At 37.0% G+C, this 20150-nt stretch overlaps 1 protein-coding gene across 1 annotated transcript in view; it reads left to right on the top strand.

Annotated features, from left to right (window-relative positions):
- Positions 1-4654: 4654 nt before the first annotated feature.
- Positions 4655-20150, top strand: part of ric8a (ric8 guanine nucleotide exchange factor A) — a 102797-nt gene continuing 87301 nt past the window's right edge. Inside the window, exon 1 of the mRNA XM_089105089.1 lies at positions 4655-4717. Coding sequence (XP_088961215.1) covers positions 4655-4717 — 63 coding nt within the window. The remainder of the gene's footprint in view (positions 4718-20150) is intronic.

Below are 20150 nucleotides of genomic sequence, written 5' to 3'. Positions count from 1 at the left end.
TTGATTGTCTAGGAGTAAGAAAGCTGATTCGAAAATAATGCCAGTTGAGGAATATTTCAGACCAATATATTATGTGTCAATCACACCAAACATTATTATATCTGAAAAAAAGTGCTTAAATTAAATAAATATGTAATGTTTCTGAAACTCTAACAAATACAGCTCACTTTCATAGAATAAACTGAGAAGGAGGGAGTGTGTTCGAAGATCCAAACTTTAAAACTATGAAAATGATGGGCAAATAAGTAACGTTTTACATTTCAGCACCCCGCCCCTCTGAGTAAATATTTGGAGGGGTCAATTTTCCGAGGAATAACTCAAAGCATTGTTATACGAACATTCAGTTTGAATACGTAAAAAGGGGTTGAAGCAGGGTGTAGTAGCTTCTATCACATTTAGAAGGGCCATGGATAAATCACCTTGTGGAAATTTGCCGTAAGTAAAGAGAAATCTTTGTCGAAAGCAACCTAAACTCTGAAAATCATAGTTTGATTATAATAAATTCAACGTGTGAAATTCAGGCTAAAGTCACAATCTACAAAATGCGAATATTCTAATTTTTCCTACGAATTTCGAAGCACTTATACAGTTACTTATTCTGTACATAAGTAACTTTAATATTTAAAGTCATGTTTGATGGGCGGCAGCTCCTTCAAGCAAAAGGTAAAATTTGCAAGAAATATATTTAACTCAGAAATCAAATGCTATTCAATTTACACATAACTTTTATTTCACTGAATAAAAAAATTAGTACCCTCTAATAAAAGTTCAAATAAGGGATAATTCCCCCTTTTTTACAGAAGGAAAATTATTACCCCCATCCCCCCACTAACCATTTCCTAAATGCCAAGTAAATATAAATGGTTTACACAACGAAGTCGAAAACAATTATGATATAAACAATTATCTTTTCATTTCTAATTTTGTCAGCATTAAAAGCGTTAACCCATTCCCCAACAAATATCCTGGATTCAAAATTGACCCTCTCCCCCCTAAATTTTGGAAAATTAAGCCATCCCTAGGTCTACCCTCTCATTGAGTTAATCTTGCGTAACTATTCAAGCGCAATGCATATCAATAAAGAATATATCTTATGTTATTCAAATGTTATAGCTAAAATCACTAAAATGTCGAAGAGAAATGGTTTGACACTGAAATAGAAAACAATTATGCTAAAAACAATTATCTTTTCTATTTTGTCACTATTAAAAGTGCTAACCCCCTCCCCAACAAATATCCTGGATACAAAATTGACCCCTCCCCTAAATTTAGGCAAATTAACCCATCCTAGGTTTACCCTCTCATTGAGTTAATCTTGCGTAACTATTCAAGCGCAATGCATATCAATAAAGAATATATCTTACTGCCTTTTATTCAAATATTATAGCTAAAATCACTAAAATGTCGAAGAGAAATGGTTTGACACGGAAATAGAAAACAATTATGCTAAAAACAATTATCTTTTCCATTTTGTCACTATTAAAAGTGCTAACCCCCTCCCCCGCAAATATCCTGGATACAAAATTGACCCCCTCCCCTAAATTTAGGAAAATTAACCCATCCTAGGTTTACCCAATCATTGAGTTAATCTTAAGTAACTATTCAATAATCTCTTTTAATTTTGTAGACAATTTGTTCCCCTTTTTTCAGACATTGAAATACGCACACAAGCTTAATTAACTGTAATCTATCTTTCCACAGGGAATGTTGTTTATGTAAGTCTCCCCTCTTGTCGGATATTCACACGCGGCTTTTACCGCAAAGGAGAGCTAGTTCATTTTGATAATTTTAAACACATCAAGGAGAAAAGATAATTATGAGTAATAACTTCAATTGAAAGAATTAAATGGGGATGAATGGTGGGAAAGGAGGGAGGGAGGATGAGGTTTACGTAATGGAAAAAAAGTGTATATTTTCAAGCAATGTATAAAGAATTTTTTTTTGGGGGGGGGGGGGGGGTATACCCTGAATTTGAATATGTTTGGAGGGGGACCATGTAAAATAATTTTATTTTGAAAATGAAAATGTATTAATCAGAACTTACATTGCTAATTGTGGCTGTCAAGGCTTCAAAAGAGTCAAATTTATCCATTCTTGTGTCATCAAAATACTTTCTGATAATTTAATCACATTGCATGCCCGTTATATACGAAATCTCACGGGCTATTTGTTATTTACAGGGTAAAACCATATGTAACCAGCCCTCAGTATGGCTGAGAAGGGGGATGTATCCGACTCTTTGATTGGCTGAGAAGGAAATGCGTGATCTAACTGTTTCATATTTCTGGAAACCCATGACATTCGCCTCTAGCGTGCCAAAAACAACAACAACAACAAATACTGTTTCCTATTTCTGGACAACCTGACATTCGCTGAGAGCGTGCACAAAACAACAACAACAAATACTGTTTCCTATTTCTGGACACCTTGACATTCGCTGAGAGCGTGCACTTGCCCAAAACAACAAATAAAACGACCTTGACATTCGCTGAGAGCGTGCACTTACAACAACAACAACATCGACCTTGGAAATTTAGGTCATTGACCCCATTAACCACATGTTCTCCCTAATGACTCTATGCCCATATTAGGTGCCCCGTCAGCATTAAACTAAATTGTAGATGGCAGCAGGGGTGAGGGATGGGGCTATAAGATATTGTTTCTATTTCTGGACACCTTGACATTCGCCTCGAGCGTGCACTTACAACAACAACAACATCGACCTTGGAAATTTAGGTAATTGACCCCATTAACCACGTGTTCTCCCTAATGACTCTATGCCCATATTAGGACCATAAACCACGTGGTCCTGTCACGATCAATAGAGGCCTTTCTACTGTCACCATTCGCGAAATTTTATCTCGTCTCGGAAACAAAAGCTTTTGCAGGAACCTATTATGTCACTTCAGGTCGGAGTTAATAATTTAGCGTTAGAACGTGACGGTAATAATTTTTACTGGCGATATATATTTGAAGGAAAACTTGATGTTATTTACACACCGATTAAAAAAAATATAAATATATTTCTGGACACGCTTTTTACTCGTTTTATTTTTAATTAATATTTTTTTGGTATAATTGTGTTATTCAAATATTAATCTGCCGGGGGCTACGCTTGTTCTGCCTTTCTCCGTTTCCTGGTCCAAGTTCTGGACCCCAAATTTTTGCTTTTCTTCTTTATAATATTTGCAAGTTTTTCCGTGGTCTCTATAGTGTGGTTTACAAGGCTCTGAGTCCGAGTGCTGTTTTGTTGCTTCGTCAAATATCTTCAACATTTGTGTTACTTGTAATTTTTCCTTCTATATAAGGGGTTTTGTGGCCTTTGCTGCTCACAAAGGACCTTCTTGTTGCCCCTTTGTTTTGTTTACGGTTTTCCATAATTTTTCGCTCATCGAGGGTTTTCCCGGCAATGGCCCTGGTTTAATTAAATCGGTTTCTGTAGACGAATTTTCAGTGTCACATTCTGTTAGCTCGCGTCTGGTAGATGGCGTTTGTTCCAAAAGCCATTTTTGCGTTAAGACTGTAGGTGAGTCTAATGTATGAAAATCAGATAATTCATTGGTTCCTTCCAATTTTTCTTCCTCTGTGAATTTTATCCTTGGTTTATCTCATTTTAAACCCTTATGTTGTGTTTGATTTTCTTCATCGCTAGTATCTGAGGAGTATCGAATATTACTCTTTTTCTCTTGTTTGTTGTGTAGAGTTTGTAGCCAAGATTGGGCTAAATACTCCTTCACTCCTCCCAACTTTTGTGGTCATTAAAAAGGTCATAAAATTCATATGGTCTTCTGATATATACTGGTGAAATCGTGTCCTCTATTTCTTCTTCTGAAAGTATAGGCTCTGTTTTCCACGGTTTTGAAAAATATCCCTTTTTCATTCTATTATGGTGAACTATTTCTTCCTTTTCCTTATGCTGATGCTTTAGAACATATGTTAAGTTATTTGGTAGAATTTTTATAATCCTGTAGGGTCCTTCCCATTTCGGTTTTAATTTTTTTGTTCCTTCCAGATTCATTTTGTAAACATAAACAAAATCTCCTAAACAGTAACTCGTTTAATTTTGCTTGTTCTGTCATATTTGTCTTTTTGTTCTGTTTTCGCATCTTCCAGATTGTCTTTAACTTGTTCCATAGCTTTTTTCATTCGCATTACCATCTCTTGCTTATATTGGTCTAGGTTGTAATATATTCTGTCATTTTGTATTTCATCTAAAAGAAATTCTGGGATCTCTTATATGTTGCAAAAAAAATGGCGTTTCTTTTAAGGTACGTGAAAAAGCGATATTTATTGCAAAGACTACAAATGGTAAATGTTCATCCCAATTTTCATTTTCCTCTCTTGCATGTATTCCCAGTATGTAAGCTGACTCTCTATGTTGACCCTCAACCTATCCGTTAGCTGCTGCCATATTAGATTAGGCAAACCATCATTTAACATCCAGATATTCTGTAATTTTATCTAATAATTTGGCTCTAAGACAGGACCTAGTGTCGCTTAGTAAAACTCTGGAAAAAATCCCGTGTTCCAGAAATAGGCGATTGACCAAAACTTTCGCAATGGTTTTTGTCTTTTCGTCTTTAATTGGAAAAAATTTTTCCAGGTTAGGGCGGCAACCCTGACTTTTAGAGCAAATACTTCAAAATTGTGAAACATGGAGCAACTTTTGAGTTCTCAAAAAGACTTTACAGAAAGACTTGCTGCTTTTGTCGACAAGGTATTTCACCTTGATTGACAAAATTCACCTTGATAGCCAGCTATTGGTTGAATGTCAATTGGTTCTTTGTTCATTGTTCTTTACCAAAATGTTAGCCATTAGGCCTACTGTGACATTTGGGTAAAATTCTGGATGATTGACTCTTTTCTATTTTAGAGAACGCTTGAATTAAGGGTTAAAAACATACAAAAATAGATTTAAAGCTAAATCATGTTTAAATTTTTGGCAGTTCATATTATTGACTTACAAATAAAGTAAACATACTACTTGATGCCTTTTTTATGCTCTTTCCAAATATAGCAACCATTTTTGTCAGAATTGAATTTTACCCCCATCCCTATATACCAATTCAGGGTATATGTTTGCACATTAGGGGGGTGGTGGTAAAGTTTATTTCTGATGCAAATGAGAGGTAGGCCTATGCCTAAGTTTAAACTTTACCCCTTCCCCCTAATGTGCTAATATATACCCTGAATTGGTATATATAGGGGTGGGGGTAAAATCTATATCTGGCAAAAATGATTAGGCTATTGTATCTGTAGAGCATAAAAAAGGCATCAAGTAGTAGTCTATGTTCACTTTATTTGTAGGCTAAGTCAATAAGATGAACAGCCAAAAATTTACCAAATTATATCCTGGACAAGGCTCCAATGTACAGCCCCATCTCCTTTAAAGGGCACTAGGCTAGCCTCTGATGAATAGCCTATTGACAAACTTTAGGGTACAATAATTTATCCTTCAGAAATAGAGTACATTACAAATCATGGTAGTCTTTTATACAAAATAAGATATTTAAAAAGAGCATAGGATTAGAAAATAATGAATCTAGGGTAAATTTCTAGTTGCTACTATAATTTTGCTAGGGTAAAAGTTAAAACATGATTTGATGCCTTTTTTTTATATCATCAAAGTTCTATCATCATTGTTCTATATGGCAGAAAGATGGTGTCTTTCACACTTTTTGCTAACATCAGATCTTAGATGTAAGATGTTTGTGCAAAAGAACAGGCCTAAAACATCATTTGATGTCTTTTTTATGCTCTTTCATAATTCAAGAATTGCTTCTGGGGCTAGTTGCATATTGAGTCCTTAAAGGGGCCCCAAAGGTATTTAATTTTTGTTACCACACAAAGAAGTTTCAACACTAGTTAAGTTATTGAAGAGTGTAAAAACATATCACTAGTCTAAAACTAAGTTGTTCAACAGTAATATATTCCAAAAATACTTATTTATAACAATTCAAACCTCATATATTAGGCAGCTCAAATATAAACTGTTTTCCTACCAATTCAAGTTTTTCAAATGCTGTCAGCAAAAATATTACTGAATTTTGTGATTCAAAACTTTGCTGTTGACAATTCAGGGTATATATTTACACATAAGGGGGGTGAGGTGGGTAAATTTGTGGTTTACCATATAATTTAGCTAGGTTGAAAGTGAAAACATCATTTGATGCTTTTTTATGACCTTTCATTATTTGTATAAAATACCTTTGGAGCCCCTTTAAAAGCTCAATATGCAATTAGCCCCAGAAGCAATTCTTTAATTATGAAAGATCATAAAAAGGCATCAAATGATGTTTTAGGCCTGTTCTTTTGCACTAACATCTTACATCTAAGATCTGATGTTAGCAAAAAGTGTGAAAGACACCATCTTTCTGCCATATAGAACAATGATGATAGAACTTTGATGATATACTCATCAATGTTCTTAGACCACTGATCAGACCAGAATGATGAAAGACATTTGCAAAAGAACACTATAAGATGTAAGATCTTAGTGCTAAGATTTCACTTTTAAGCATTCTTTGTCAAAAGATGTAGGATCTTAGCACAAAGGTGAGTAAAGAATGGCCCTTTTCATTTTCATCCTAGCTAAATTATAGTGCCAACTAGAAATTTACCAAATCTAGTGGTACTAGGTCTTTGTTTAATCTCTCAAAGTTTTTTCTTCTGGGGAGCCCCTAATCTGAGACTATACCAGGTCATGCTTTTGTCATGGTAGTAACCATTAGCCTATTTTTAGAAAGAGTGTTGATTAGGGAATTGATTAGTCTTATTCTTTTGTTGGTATTGATGAATAAGAGTGGTTCTTCAAAAGGTAACACTATTAAGAATTATTTGAAAAAAAAACTATGTTTTCTAAAGAGTTAAAGAGGCTGAGTCACAAGTTCAAACCTTAAAACATACAGGGATTAGGAGGTATATATGGGGGGCTACCGCCCCCAAACCCCCACTTCTGTATATGAAAGGGGCTGTGCCCTCCTCAACGCCTCACTCTTTATGTTAAAGTTTTTATTGTTTAAAAAAAGGAGTTGTGAGAAAGTCAAACTTTAGTGTAAAGAGCAAGGCATTGAGGAGGGCACAGCCCCTTTCACATACAGAAGCAGGGGTTTGGGGGGCGGCAGCCCCCCAACTGTACCTCCTAATCCCTCTACGTTTTAAGGTTTGAACTTGTGACTCAGCCTCGTTAACTCTTTAGAAAACGTATTTTTTTCAAATAATTTCTGCACGTTTTTGTACAGTTTATTACTTATTATTGCTTGACTAACTGTTACCTGATCGTGTCAGGAGTTAAAGTTGGGGGGCTGATGCCCCCCAAACTCCTGCTTTTGAAGATTCTTGTGTTAAGGCTTTTAATTCGTGAATACTCAAATCAAATGCACAGTAAGATTTTCTTTTTTCAACTTTTCTTTCTTTCAACTTTTTTCAGCATGCAGGTATACAGCATGTTATCAAAGCAGTGGAGACTTACCTGTAAACAAAAAGAAATTAAGCAACAATCCTAAAATGCTTTATTTTTATACTATTAAAACCTTTTTTAATTTTCATCAGACAAGACATAAGGTTTTATCAACTTATGTAATTAAAATCTCTTGATATTCATCAGTGAATGATGTAGTTCCAAGACAAATGCTGATGCAAGCCCTTTGTGGCATTTGTCTAACATGGGCTCTTATGGGAAAAAACGAGTTTTTTTTGTAAATGTAAATTTGGGAGATAATTTTTGGTCTGAAAATATCAAAAGGCCCCTAACAGGTCAAATTCCGCTTTGAATGAGTTTTCATTCACCCGGTCTGTTGCCAAATGTGGCCTGTAGGCATGGGTAAAAAAAATTTTTTTTTATGAACATTAAGTGGCTATATTTGGTTTTTGGAACACAGTGAAGGAGTGATCGGGTTGAGGAGTGAAATTTTGAGGATAAGCTCCCAGGCCCATGGAAAGCTTATCCTCTAAATTTCAGCCTGATTGGACAACGTTAAAGGGGGGCTGTGGTGGGAGGGTTGAATCTTCCGGCCCACTTTCCCCCATGAAGACAAAGTTGGAGGGGGGTGAAATTTTGTATGTTTCTTAGTTTGAGCTTTGGCTACAAAATGCAATCACTGCTGTCTGTCTGTGACCGCTAGGACCGGAAATTGCTGAACATTATGGTGTATTGCCTCTTTAAAGAGGCACAAGTGTGCTTCCTTGAAAGGGATAGCACCATGTAATTCTTATTTTATGTTATTGCACATTATAACCTAATAGTTGCATTTGTGACAATGCATCCCACTCCCCCTTCCCCCCCCCCCCAATAGTCCAGACATATGATAGATACAAAACCAAAATAAAATACAGTACTGTTGTATTAGCTGGAACCTGTAGCATTCTACTATGCTTGTGCTTAATTCCCTGCTTGTGCTTATACCATGCTTGCACTTACTTAATGCTTGTGCTGTACTTAGATGTTGCTTTTATTTTGTAGGTAGCCTGGGTCAATAAACCTTTACACTAGAGAAGTATTACATGGTGTCAGAAGTGGGATCTCATGGATGTACTACAGCCATCAATCAACTGGGAAGCCAGCTCCCTAGCAGAAGAATGGAACCGTTTCCAAGAGATTGCCCAACTGTTGTTTGTAGGACCACTGGTAGGCAAAACAGAGATAGCTCTCTGTGCCCACCTACTTATCTGGGCTGGAGCAAAAGAATGAGAAATATTCAACACCTTCACCATTGCAGATGAGGAATGGAACACAATCAAATGGTACCTTGAGAAATTTAAGGTGTATGCATCACCACAGAAGAACACAGTTTTTGCACAGTATCTGTTCTGAAAACGAGACCAAACCAAGGCAGAAAGTGTAGAGAAATATATTACAGAGCTCAAGACATTAGTGAAACCATGTTCTTACTCGGACCCAAACAAAATGGTTTGCCATCACATAGTTTGCAGAATACTAAACCAAAATGTACATGAGAAGCTCCTGGCTGAAGGTGACAAAATTATGCTTGAAGAAGCAATAATTATGTGCAGAACCCACGAAGTGACCCAGGCACAGCTTAAAACATTCCATGGAACTAAGTCTATTCCCATAAAGCAAGAGATTGAAGCCATCTCATGCTACCCAAACCAGAACAGCAGTAGAAAAAAACAGGAAGCAAGCAGCTCAAAGAGCAAAGCATGCTACTTCTGTGTCAGAACACACTCCCCCTCCTATGTCTGCCCAGCAAAGGGCAAGTCATGCTCCATCTGCAAAAAGCTCAACCATTTTGCACGAGTTTGTCAAAGTAAGACAGTAAATGCAGTGGAAGAAGACACTGTCAAAGCAGTACTCTAGTGATGAAACTGTGTTCCTGTACTCCATCAAACAAAGCAAAAACAAAGACAAAGCAGTGATACCTTTGATCATCAACAATCAGTTCCCTGTCCAGTTCAAAATCAACACAGGGGCCCAGGTCAATATCATTCCAAAGAAGTACTTTGACCTCATCACCTCAAAGCCCACTGTGAAACCCACAAGCCAGTGCCTCACCAGCTACTGTGAAGCAAGGATTCCTGTAACAGGAGTCTTCAAATTATCATGCAGCTACAAAGATAACCTCAGCAGCAGGCAACAATTCTTTGTAGTAGAAACTTCAGCTGCCCCCATCATAGGCTACCGTTCAAACCTTGATTTGGACCTGATTAAGCTGGTACTAAATGTAAACTCAACATCTTCAAGAGTACCATTTCTAAAGGAAAAGCACAAAGAAGTGTTTAAAGGAATCAGGAACTCAAAGGAGAATGCAACATATACCTGAAAGACAATGCCACCCCAACTGTCTACCCAGTGAGACAAGTACCCCCAGCCATGCAGGATAAACTCAAGCAAGAACTCAGCCACCTAGAAGACCTAGGGACTATTGAAAAGGTCATTACCCCAACAGAGTGGGTCAATTCGATAGTTATGGTTGAGAAGAAGGATGGGTCCATAAGACTGTGCATAGACCCCATGGACCTAAACAAGTCCATCAAACGGCCCCACTATCCCATTCCCACTCTAGACGACATCACCTCCAAGCTATACAGAGCAGAAATATTCACGAAACTTGATGCCCGTTCTGGTTACTGGTCAATTCTGCTCTCCAAAGATTTGTCTTACCTCATGACATTCAGCACAATATATGGAAGATATCATTTCAAGCAAATGCCCTTCAGAATCATCAAGATGTATTTCAGAGGAGGATGGAAGATGCCTTTGAAGGCCTAGAGGGTTTCTTCATCATCATTGATGACATGATTGTGTACAGTGCAATGCAAGAAGAGCACAATGAACGACTAGCAGCAATACTCAAACGTGCCCTAGCTAAGGGTATCCGTTTCAACAAAGATAAGTGAAAGTTTTTGGCCTCCAGTGTCAGCTACTTCGGACACATAATCAGCTCCACGGGCATGCGGCCAGATCCTGAAAATATTCACGCCATTAACCACATGACAAACCCATCAAGCCGAGAAGAACTGCTAACCCTCCTTGGTATGATCAACTATCTTGCCAAATACATACCAAGCCTATCCAAAAAAAACAAACCTCTCCGCGACTTGACCAAAGCAAACCCAGTCATCTGGTCAGAGGAACACACCCAAGCACTCGAGGAACTGAAAAGCTCTATAGTGTCGAACACCCTGTTCTTCAACCATCAGAGCAAGAACGTTGAACTCATTGTTAATGCCTACAGCCACGGGCTCGGCGCCCACCTTGTTTTGGAAGGGCAGGTCACAGCGTTTGCATCAATATTGCTCATCAAGACAGAGCAGAAGTATTTGCAACTCGAAAAAGAGTTATATGCCATCGTGTATGGCTGTAAACACTTCCACCATTATCTTTATGTTTGCCCCTTTGACATCACAACCGACCACTGCCCCCTCGAAATCTTTGTAGCAAATCCTATTCACAAAGCCCAACCACGAGTGCAACAATTAATGCTTCAGCTCCAGCCTTATGACCTGAGTCTGAGGTTCCGACCAGGATCCCAGTTGCTGACGCTCTGTCACGCCTCCATCTTAGTGATACAGATCCAAAACTGGAAGAAGATCTGGATATTTATGTACACCACATAGTACGGAACCTTCCAGCCAGTGACCAGAAGCTTGAGCAGATACGGACAGAAATGACGCAGGACGAAACCTTGAACCCCCTAGTCAAAACGATTCAAGAGGGCTAGTCGAGTACTAGACAAGAGTGCCCAACCAACATCCTAACCTTCTGGAACGTCCAACACGAGCTGTCCTTCACAAAAGGCATTCTTCTCAAGGGAGAAAGATTGGTCATTCCCAAGAACCTGCAGTTAGCCACACTCCAGCAGCTACATGCAGCCCACCTTGTAACCAAAAAAAAAAAACAGCGAGCAAGGATGTTAGTGTACTGGCCAGGCCTCAGCACAGACATTGAACAGTACATAGCAAAATGCCAAACATGTGCCAAGCACATGCCAAACAACTTGAAGGAGGAAATGATCAACCACAACATAGAAACGCTCCCTTGGCAAAAGATCGCTACAGATCTGTTCAAATAGAATGGCTCCAGTTTCCTAGCAACTGTTGATTATCACAGCTGTTTCTTTGAAGTCAACAGAGTTACCACAACATCGTCCGACGCGGTCATAACGCGACTTAAGGCCCACTTTGGCCACCATGGCATACCATTGCAGCTAATGTCTGACAATGGCCCTCAGTTCACTTCCAGAGAATTCATCAGTTTTACCAAAGCCTGGGGTATTTCACTGAGCACATCTAGCCCCCGGGTAGCCTCAGCTCCTCAGTATAAGTTGGACATTGACACTTATCATTGTCTCAGTATTATAGATAATCTTGCTTCAAGTGGCATAAAAACTTATTTTCAGTATATTCCTAGCCACTCTGGCATAAGTGGTAATCATCATGTTGATGAAATAGCAAAAAATGCTATAAATATTGACCAGCCAAGTGGGAGACCAATCCCGATTAGAGATATTTACCAATGGGGGCTATCAGAGAATAATTTTGATAAGATTAATCCTATCCTTTCCCCCTTTCCTAACAAGTATTTTTCTAAAGTTTATCATAGAATTCGTTCTGGAACATATGGACTAAATTTTCTTGCATTCTTATATAAGTTTTCTAATTTAACTGGTTCAATTCCCCTGTCCCCTCTTTGCAGGCATTGTAATATGAATAATGAAACAATTGACCATTGCCTATTTGAATGTAATATGCTGACGTCTGCACAGCATAGCTTGCTTTGCAAACGGTTAAAATGCTTCAAACACCACAAAATCTCACTATCAGCCAAGAGCCTAGCCAACTATACCGGCACACAGAGCATAAAAATCGATATCTATCAACTCATAATTGAACTCCTAGAGTCGAAAGATCTACTGAAAGATATCTGAAAATATCTAATAATCATGAGGCAATCAAGCCAGTAGCTCTGTAGCCCACAGAGTGAAGCAAAAGGAAAAGGGCTAAATAGTATCACTGAAAAGCCCGCCTGCTGTTAAATAGAAGAGAGAAGAAGCAAGCCTGTAAATAGAGACAGTATGAGAGGAAGAAGAAGTGAACTAGTTAGTGAATATGTAAGAAGCGAGCCTAGCGCCTTCTTACGCATACCCTTCTGAAGGTACTTATTACTGTGTGTGATTCAAAAGTAGACCTGTAAATAGAGACAGTATGAGAGGAAGAATAAGTGAACTAGTTAGTGAATATGTAAGAAGCGAGCCTAGCGCCTTCTTACACATATCTTTCCAAAGGTGTTTATTACAGAGTGTAAGCCTGCTCACAGTGGATGAGTGGGAGCGAGTGTGGAGTGTTGGTGTAAGAGGAAATGCAGGCAGCTTAAATGACAAAAGAAGGAAGATGTAGCATTCCACTATGCTTGTGCTTAATTCCCTGCTTGCGCATACTTAATGCTTGTGCTGTGCGTAGATGTTGCTTTTATTTTGTAGGTAGCCTGGGTCAATAAACCTTTACACTAGAGAAGTATTACAGAACCCGCATGATATATTATATAGGAAAGATGCTTAAGAAACTAGTCAAACAGGTTTCTTTCAATAGAGAATTGGATTGCAAACCATGGTTTGTCATTGCATTTAGCCCAAAATATTTAAACTTTTGGTTTTTTGGGGTTTAGGGGGAAAAAAGGTACCTAGGTTTGGTTACATATTTAATATGTGCTATGCTTTACCTCCCCCCCCTCACCCCCCCCTAATGTACAAATATATAGCCAAGATTTGTTTCTAAACTATTATATTTTCATCCTACTTTGTTTTATTTCATTAGCATTACCCAACCTCCACTTCTTGTGTGGGTTCCAGCTAATACAACAATACTGAAAATACTACTACTACTACTACTAACGACTCACTGCAGCACCAAGCCACCTGAGGCCAACACAGCTACACACCTTCCTCCATCTATTCAAAGCCTCCCCTTTTACGCCCTCCCAGGAAGCTCCCATTGCCTTTAAATTTTTCTTTATGATGTCCTCACACCCCAGACAAGGATGACCTGCTTTCTTTTTAGCCCTAGATGGTTGGCCGAAAAGGACAATCTTTGGCAATCTGTCATCCTTCATCTGCACAGTGTGCCCTAGCCACTTCAACCTTTCTTTCATTATAGCCCTAGAAAGCAGTATTGAACCGCATTTTTTGTACATCCTACTGTTTGAAATATGGTCAGTCTGTCAGGTACCCAGAACAAATCTGTAAGCAATTTCTATGAAAAACAGCTAGCAAATCTTCATTAGCTTTTTGGAGTGCTCATGCTTCAGAACCATATTTTCCACTGTCATCACTGTAGCTTCTAATATTCTAATCTTGGTTTGCAGACTTATCATCCTATTCTTCCCAGCTTTTTTTTAACTGTGAAAAAACACCCTGAGCCTTGGCTATTCTACTTCTAACATCTTCCATCTTCACCACTCCCACCATTTTTACTAATAATACTACCAAGGTAAGTGATCAATCTTTTTGTTACCCGACATCACCTTTTCATCTTCACTTGTTCCTAGCCTTTGTGACTTAGTCCTCTTAACATTATTTTTCAAACCTATTCTAGCACCCTGAACTCTAGAACCTCTAAAAGTTCATTCATTTTGCTCACACTTTTATCTAGGATGATTAAATCATCGGCATAATCTAAGTCCAGGAGACTTTCATCTCCATTTGATTCTGTGGTCTCCCAACTAAATATATTTCTGTGGCTTCCCAGCTAAATATATAGAAGGTCAAATTGCTTCATTACCTGATCTTCTGCTTTTAAAAGGACCAAAAATCTATACTGAGTATTGACCCTCTACAACCATATGGAGCAAATGATCTCATTACCATAGTTTGCAGCTTTAGACTGTAGCCACATAGATCCGAATTTAAGAAACATGTGTTTACTGATTACAGTCTTAATTTGTCATGAAATTGGCACAATGTGATTGGCCTTTTATTCAATGTATGCATATAGAAGAGTCATGGTCAACTATGAAAAGAATACTATTGGGAGCTATTGAAAATCACTCTTCTGTAAATTGAAAAAGTAAAAAAGCTGTCAGTAGGAGGTTTCCAAAAGCTGCAAACACTTTAGCAGCACAACTTGTGTTTTGGCAGCTTTGCTTTGAGAAAAAAGTATTTGTATATGTAAAATTTGTAGAAAAGTAACAAATGTAACTTAGAGTAGCTTGCAGTTAGAAATATCAATAGCTTTCTGAATCACAATTAATAATGTAATCTAATTCAATGGGAAACCACATACTAGCCATAAACATCATACTCCATTTATATGTACCATTTTATCAAAAGTACTATATCATATTTACTCTAATACTACTAGTAAAGTTTAGTATTCAAAGTCTGAAGTATACTGTTTATAGCTTACTGCTGTTACTTTATGGATGGAGTTGTACACTCCAATGCTATTGGTATTGTAAAAAATAATGCATACCTAACTGCATGCTTGATACTCATTGATCACTACACTACAACTATAATTAGCACAATTTGATTGTCTTGGAGAACAATATTCATTGGTAGCCTGGCAGTCACATGCATTATGAAGCTGTGATTTTAGTTTTGCCCTAATCTAATCCCTCCAAAAAAAGAATTTTGCTACATTTTAGTGTGACTGCCTTAGAGTATTCATCTTCCACATTCCAGATTTCACAGTGCCTACTACAGTAATATGTATACTTTGGTAGCTGTCAATTTTTCTTACTTTCTTTCTATCTAAGGAATTAACAATTTTGAGAGAGAATTTGGCTATTTGTGCAAGATTTGGACACGCATTCACTTTCAGTTGAAGATAACAACAAATTAGATAACAATAACAGCAAAAGCACTTTCAGTTGAAGATAACAACAAATTTCAGTTGAAATCTTCACTTTCAGTTGAAGATAACAACAAATTAGATAACAATAACAGCAAAAGATAACAACAAATTATAAGTAAATTTTCACATAGCAATATTGAAAATCAATGAGCTTTTAGTTTGAACAAGTTTTAAAAAGCAGCAGCATGAGAAGAGATACATATCTTCTTGCTGAAAAGAAGAAATGCATTCATTTCATGAGAAGAGATACATCACCTGGTAAAGAAAAGAATATCAAAACTAAAAATCAGCTCTTTTTTGTTTTGTAGTTGCTCTTTTTTAGAGTTTTGGTTCCTGTTGGTTTGAGTTACTTACAGTTCACTACCACATACTGTTTGATCATTCTTCAAACACAGATATCAGGTAGCAGAGCAAGAAATAAAGACCAAGCATTTGTAAAAAAAATACATCTGAAAATAGTATAAAACTCTACAATAAAAACAATCTGTAAATAGTAACCAATTTGTATTTTTAGCTATAACATACAATTTTTTTTAATCATGTTTTGGGGTTGCTTCTATTTTAATCAACTATTGCCCAAATTTGAATTTAGTCTACAGCTTAATTTTGTTTCATTAAGAGAGACAGAAGGGAGGGACTGCAATTTATGGTAGGAAGATTATATTTAGGAAAATTTGTGAATGGTAAATCCAATTCTACCACAATTTTTTTTTTAATTCTATTGTTTTTATCTCAGGATTAGCCTTCATACAGGGCTAATAATTGCTCAAGCATTTTAAATTTTGGATGGAGGCATAGGTATTTAGAAAAATTCCCAATGCACCAGTTTCAGCATAATATCTATTCCGTAAAATTTCATACACTTGCTTAACAGCTTTCCTAGACCATAAAAAGATCCTAGACTGCAGTTGAATCACTCAATCAAGCATGGCTGCCCATCAAAAATATTGCAGGGGGGAGTGCACCAGTGTAGCCATGGCAAGGAGAGGAGGAAAAGGGAAATACCTTTGAACATAAAATGTTATTTGCAAGCTAAAATTCTCAAGGAAAAAAGAAAAGTACTTGATTTTTACATACCAAATGAAGCAAAATTCAACAAATTTTTAAATGGTGAAGATTCCTGGCAAAACGATAAATTCCTTTAATTGTTACTTATATATTATACCACCAACACTCAAGAACTGAAGTTAGGTTAATCATAATGAAAAATACCAAAACATTATGCAAATATAATACTTTAGAAACAAATTTGGGCTATATATTTGCACATTAGGGGGGGGGGTTAACCTGACCTAAACTAACATAACAAGCACCCCCCCCCTAATATGCAAATATATAGCCCAAATCATATAATTCCAATGTATTCTTTCATCCGCCACTTGTTTTCTGCTGACCGTAAGCTAATTGTTTCTTAATACAGGCAGATAAAACCAGTTTGTTATCAAATTTTACACAGCATAAACTTGAGTATTGGTCGTATAATACATAAGTATCCTTTAATCTGTCATGTGTTCAATTATTATGTATTTAAGGTTAATATAATATGCCCAAAGACTACAGTTAGAGAAAATAAGACTCAAAATAAATTGTAGAAAATAAGATAAAATGTATCATCTTAAGGTCCATTTAATTTCCAAGTAAAATGACTGTTATATTTTGAAAGAGCATCAAAAGGTCTTGAGGGGTATGTTCATCTAATTTATAGGTTAATAATCAAAATATCTCCAAATTTATCACAAAATCCCCTCCCCTTCTCTGCATAGGTACCATGCTTTTCCTTTTTCATTTTAGAATAGTTTTTCTATCTCTCTTATATTTTCAGACCTTTGAAAATTAAACAAGATAGCAAAAGAAAACAAAATTTAAACTCACTGTCCAGTTGTCTTAAATAACCCTCTTTGTATTGATGCTCAGAACTACACTAAACATGTTCAAATGAATTTATTTACCAGGAGTCACAAGAGAATCTTTGATGAAATGGTATAGTCTTATATATATTATGCTTTTACTACCATAGGAAGAAAGGTCAGTAATTCAGTGATCTATGTCTGGTTTTTGATGTTTAGTGAATAATTGAGATAAAAACTTTGGAAAGTAGTGAAAAAATTATGTCAAGTTAAGTGGAAGTGATAGTTAGTAGGGGTGGATTGCTACTAGTGATAAATTACTAGGGGTGGCAACCCTGAACGAAAGAGGATTTTTGGGGAACCAGTTTTTTTTATTGAGAAGACAGATTTTTGGGGAAATCCCCAAAAATTTGGGGATAGTGGAAGTACCAGTATTTTCAGACAAAATATGCCAAGAATCTACTAGGCCATGAAAACTGCCAAGTAGTATTGCTACTATGCTGCCCCAATTTTTGCACAGCAGAGCACAACTTGTGTTTTGACAGCTTTTCTTTGAGCAAAAATTGTTTTATATATTAAAATGGTATTTTCAGAGATTATCTGCCAATAAATTTGAAAACTGTCAAGTAGCATTGCTACTTTGCTACCCCAATTTTTTCATGGCAGCCTCCCATATATAGCAAAAGAAATTACAAAGGTCAGGAGCAGAAAAAAGAAATACTGGAAGCTGCACATAAAAAATTGCAACCAGGAGAATTATAATGCAAAATACAAACAGGCTTGTAACTAACTGCAAATCTCCCTTGGGTCAGAGATTTTCGTGACATCTAGTAGAAGTTGTGTAACAGAATGCTTATCAGGGTTACTAGATGATGCATACCTCCAGAATTTCTTGGGGTTAGTTTTTTGTTGCAGCTGCTATTGATTCCTCATATTTTTTGGTCGTTTTTCAAGTAAGAGCCTTTACTATAGGCAACGCTACAGCGTTGCCTCTGAAACGACCAAAAAATATGAGGAATCAATAGCAGCTGCAACAAAAATCTAACCTCAAGAAATTCTGGAGGTATGCATCATCTAGTAACCCTGATAGGCATTCTGTTACACAACTTCTACTAGATGTCACGAAAATCTCTGACCCAAGGAGATTGCCAATATATTAAATAAGCAGTTCATCTTGGTATTTACTGTCCCTGATAGTACTCCAATTGCAGATCCCCCAAGGTACAAAATTTTAAATGGCGTGGCGTCCCTTATTATAACCAAAACTTATATACAAACCCAATAGAAGAAGATTAACCTAAATAAATCGAAAGGACCGGATGGAGTACCCCCTTGGCTACTACACAAGATGAATTCTGTGTTCTTTCATCCTCTCACTCTACCTTTCCAAAAGTCCCAAAGCACTAAATATATTCCATAAGATTGGAAGGATGCTTACATCACGCCTGTACACAAAGGGGGCAATAGAAATGAAGCTAACAATTATTGACCTATTGGGAAACTACTTGAAGGTATAGTCAATTCAGCTATTATGGTTCATTTAAATACTGATAATCTACTATCACCTAATCAACATCGATTTCGTCCCAATCGATCAGTTGTTAATAACCCATTGACACATACAAGCATGTCTCAAAACTTATGGATGAGGGATCTCCTGCTAGTATGTTATAACTGAACCTACTCAAAGCGTTTGATGAGGTATGTCACAGGAAACTAAACTCTAAACTCTGTGCAATGGGCATCCATGATTATGTTGTCAACCAGATAATGCAATTTTTCAGAAATAGAATTCAGGTGGTAAGGGTATTTGGAGACAATGGATCAATCTTCATCTCAGAAACAACAGATGTAAAAAGTGTAGTACCCCAATGAACTGTTTTGGGTCCAACTTTATTTAATATTTTCATCAACAACGCGCCTTCAATCATAGAGAATAAAATTTGCTTGTAGGCAGATGATTCCAAAATAATTAGTCCCGTCCATGACCCTCAAAGTGCCATAGCCATCCAGGCTGATCTTGATGCATTCTCAAAGTGGGCAAAATCCTAGTGGCTTGAATTTAATATCCAGAAATGCAGAGTCATTCATTTCGGAGCAAATAACCCTCTGTGCCAGTATTTTAAGGAATCCAGTGATGGTTCAAAAAAGCCGCTCACATAAAGTCACGGTGAAAAAGATCTGGGAGTCTTGGTTGATGATAAAGTTTAATTTTCATGCACAATATGTAGTAGCCAGTGCCAATCAAACTCGTGGTTTAATAAAAAGAATGTTTTGCAGCAGATCTCCAGCTGTGATCACCAAGCTCTTAAAGACCCTGATCAGACCAAAATTAGAATTTGGATTGTGTATTGCTACTCCAGTCAATAAGGGTGATATATCAATTCTGGAATTGGTGCAGCAACGTGCAGCTAAATGGATAAAGGGATTTCAACATCTTCCATGTCCTACCTGATTGAAGCACCCCTTGAAGCTTTATCGAAAACGTGCTGCAAAAACAAATTCTTTTCTAACCTCGTAGTCTATGGAACTCCCTTAGCCAGAATGCTATTTTGTTTCCCAGTATCAAAGTCTCCAAGTCTGCAGTTGACAAAGACTGGTGCAAGAAACCTTGGCTTGCAGTATGGGATGTACCTAACGAGTTGAGTTATCATCATCAGTGACTGGCGTTCACAGGACTTGTCCTTATCACTGGCAAGTCCGATTTAAGGTAATGTTTTTACTAATCAGATTATCATGTTTCCTTCAATTGCTATCCATATTTTCAGTCGTTTTTATAGTATTTTATTCCTCAATTCCTTTGAAAGCACTGAGACAGAGTGGTTTTCACTGATCAGCAATGCAGCAAAGCCATTCTAACAAAGAGACATGATGGGTCATGAGATGATAAACCACAAAGGAATATAATATTTAGGGTTTGCTTTGAAACCCTAAACAATATTTAGGGATTATAATATTTAGGTCAGCATTTGTTTTTATTAATAATTTCTTAGA

Source organism: Artemia sp. Qi Xiang Cuo, chromosome 19, assembly GCF_049724085.1.
Source record: "Artemia sp. Qi Xiang Cuo chromosome 19, ASM4972408v1, whole genome shotgun sequence".
NCBI lineage: Eukaryota > Metazoa > Arthropoda > Branchiopoda > Anostraca > Artemiidae > Artemia > Artemia sp. Qi Xiang Cuo.
The sequence above is the reverse complement of the archived record's forward strand: the minus strand, read 5'-3'. Positions and strand labels throughout refer to the sequence as shown.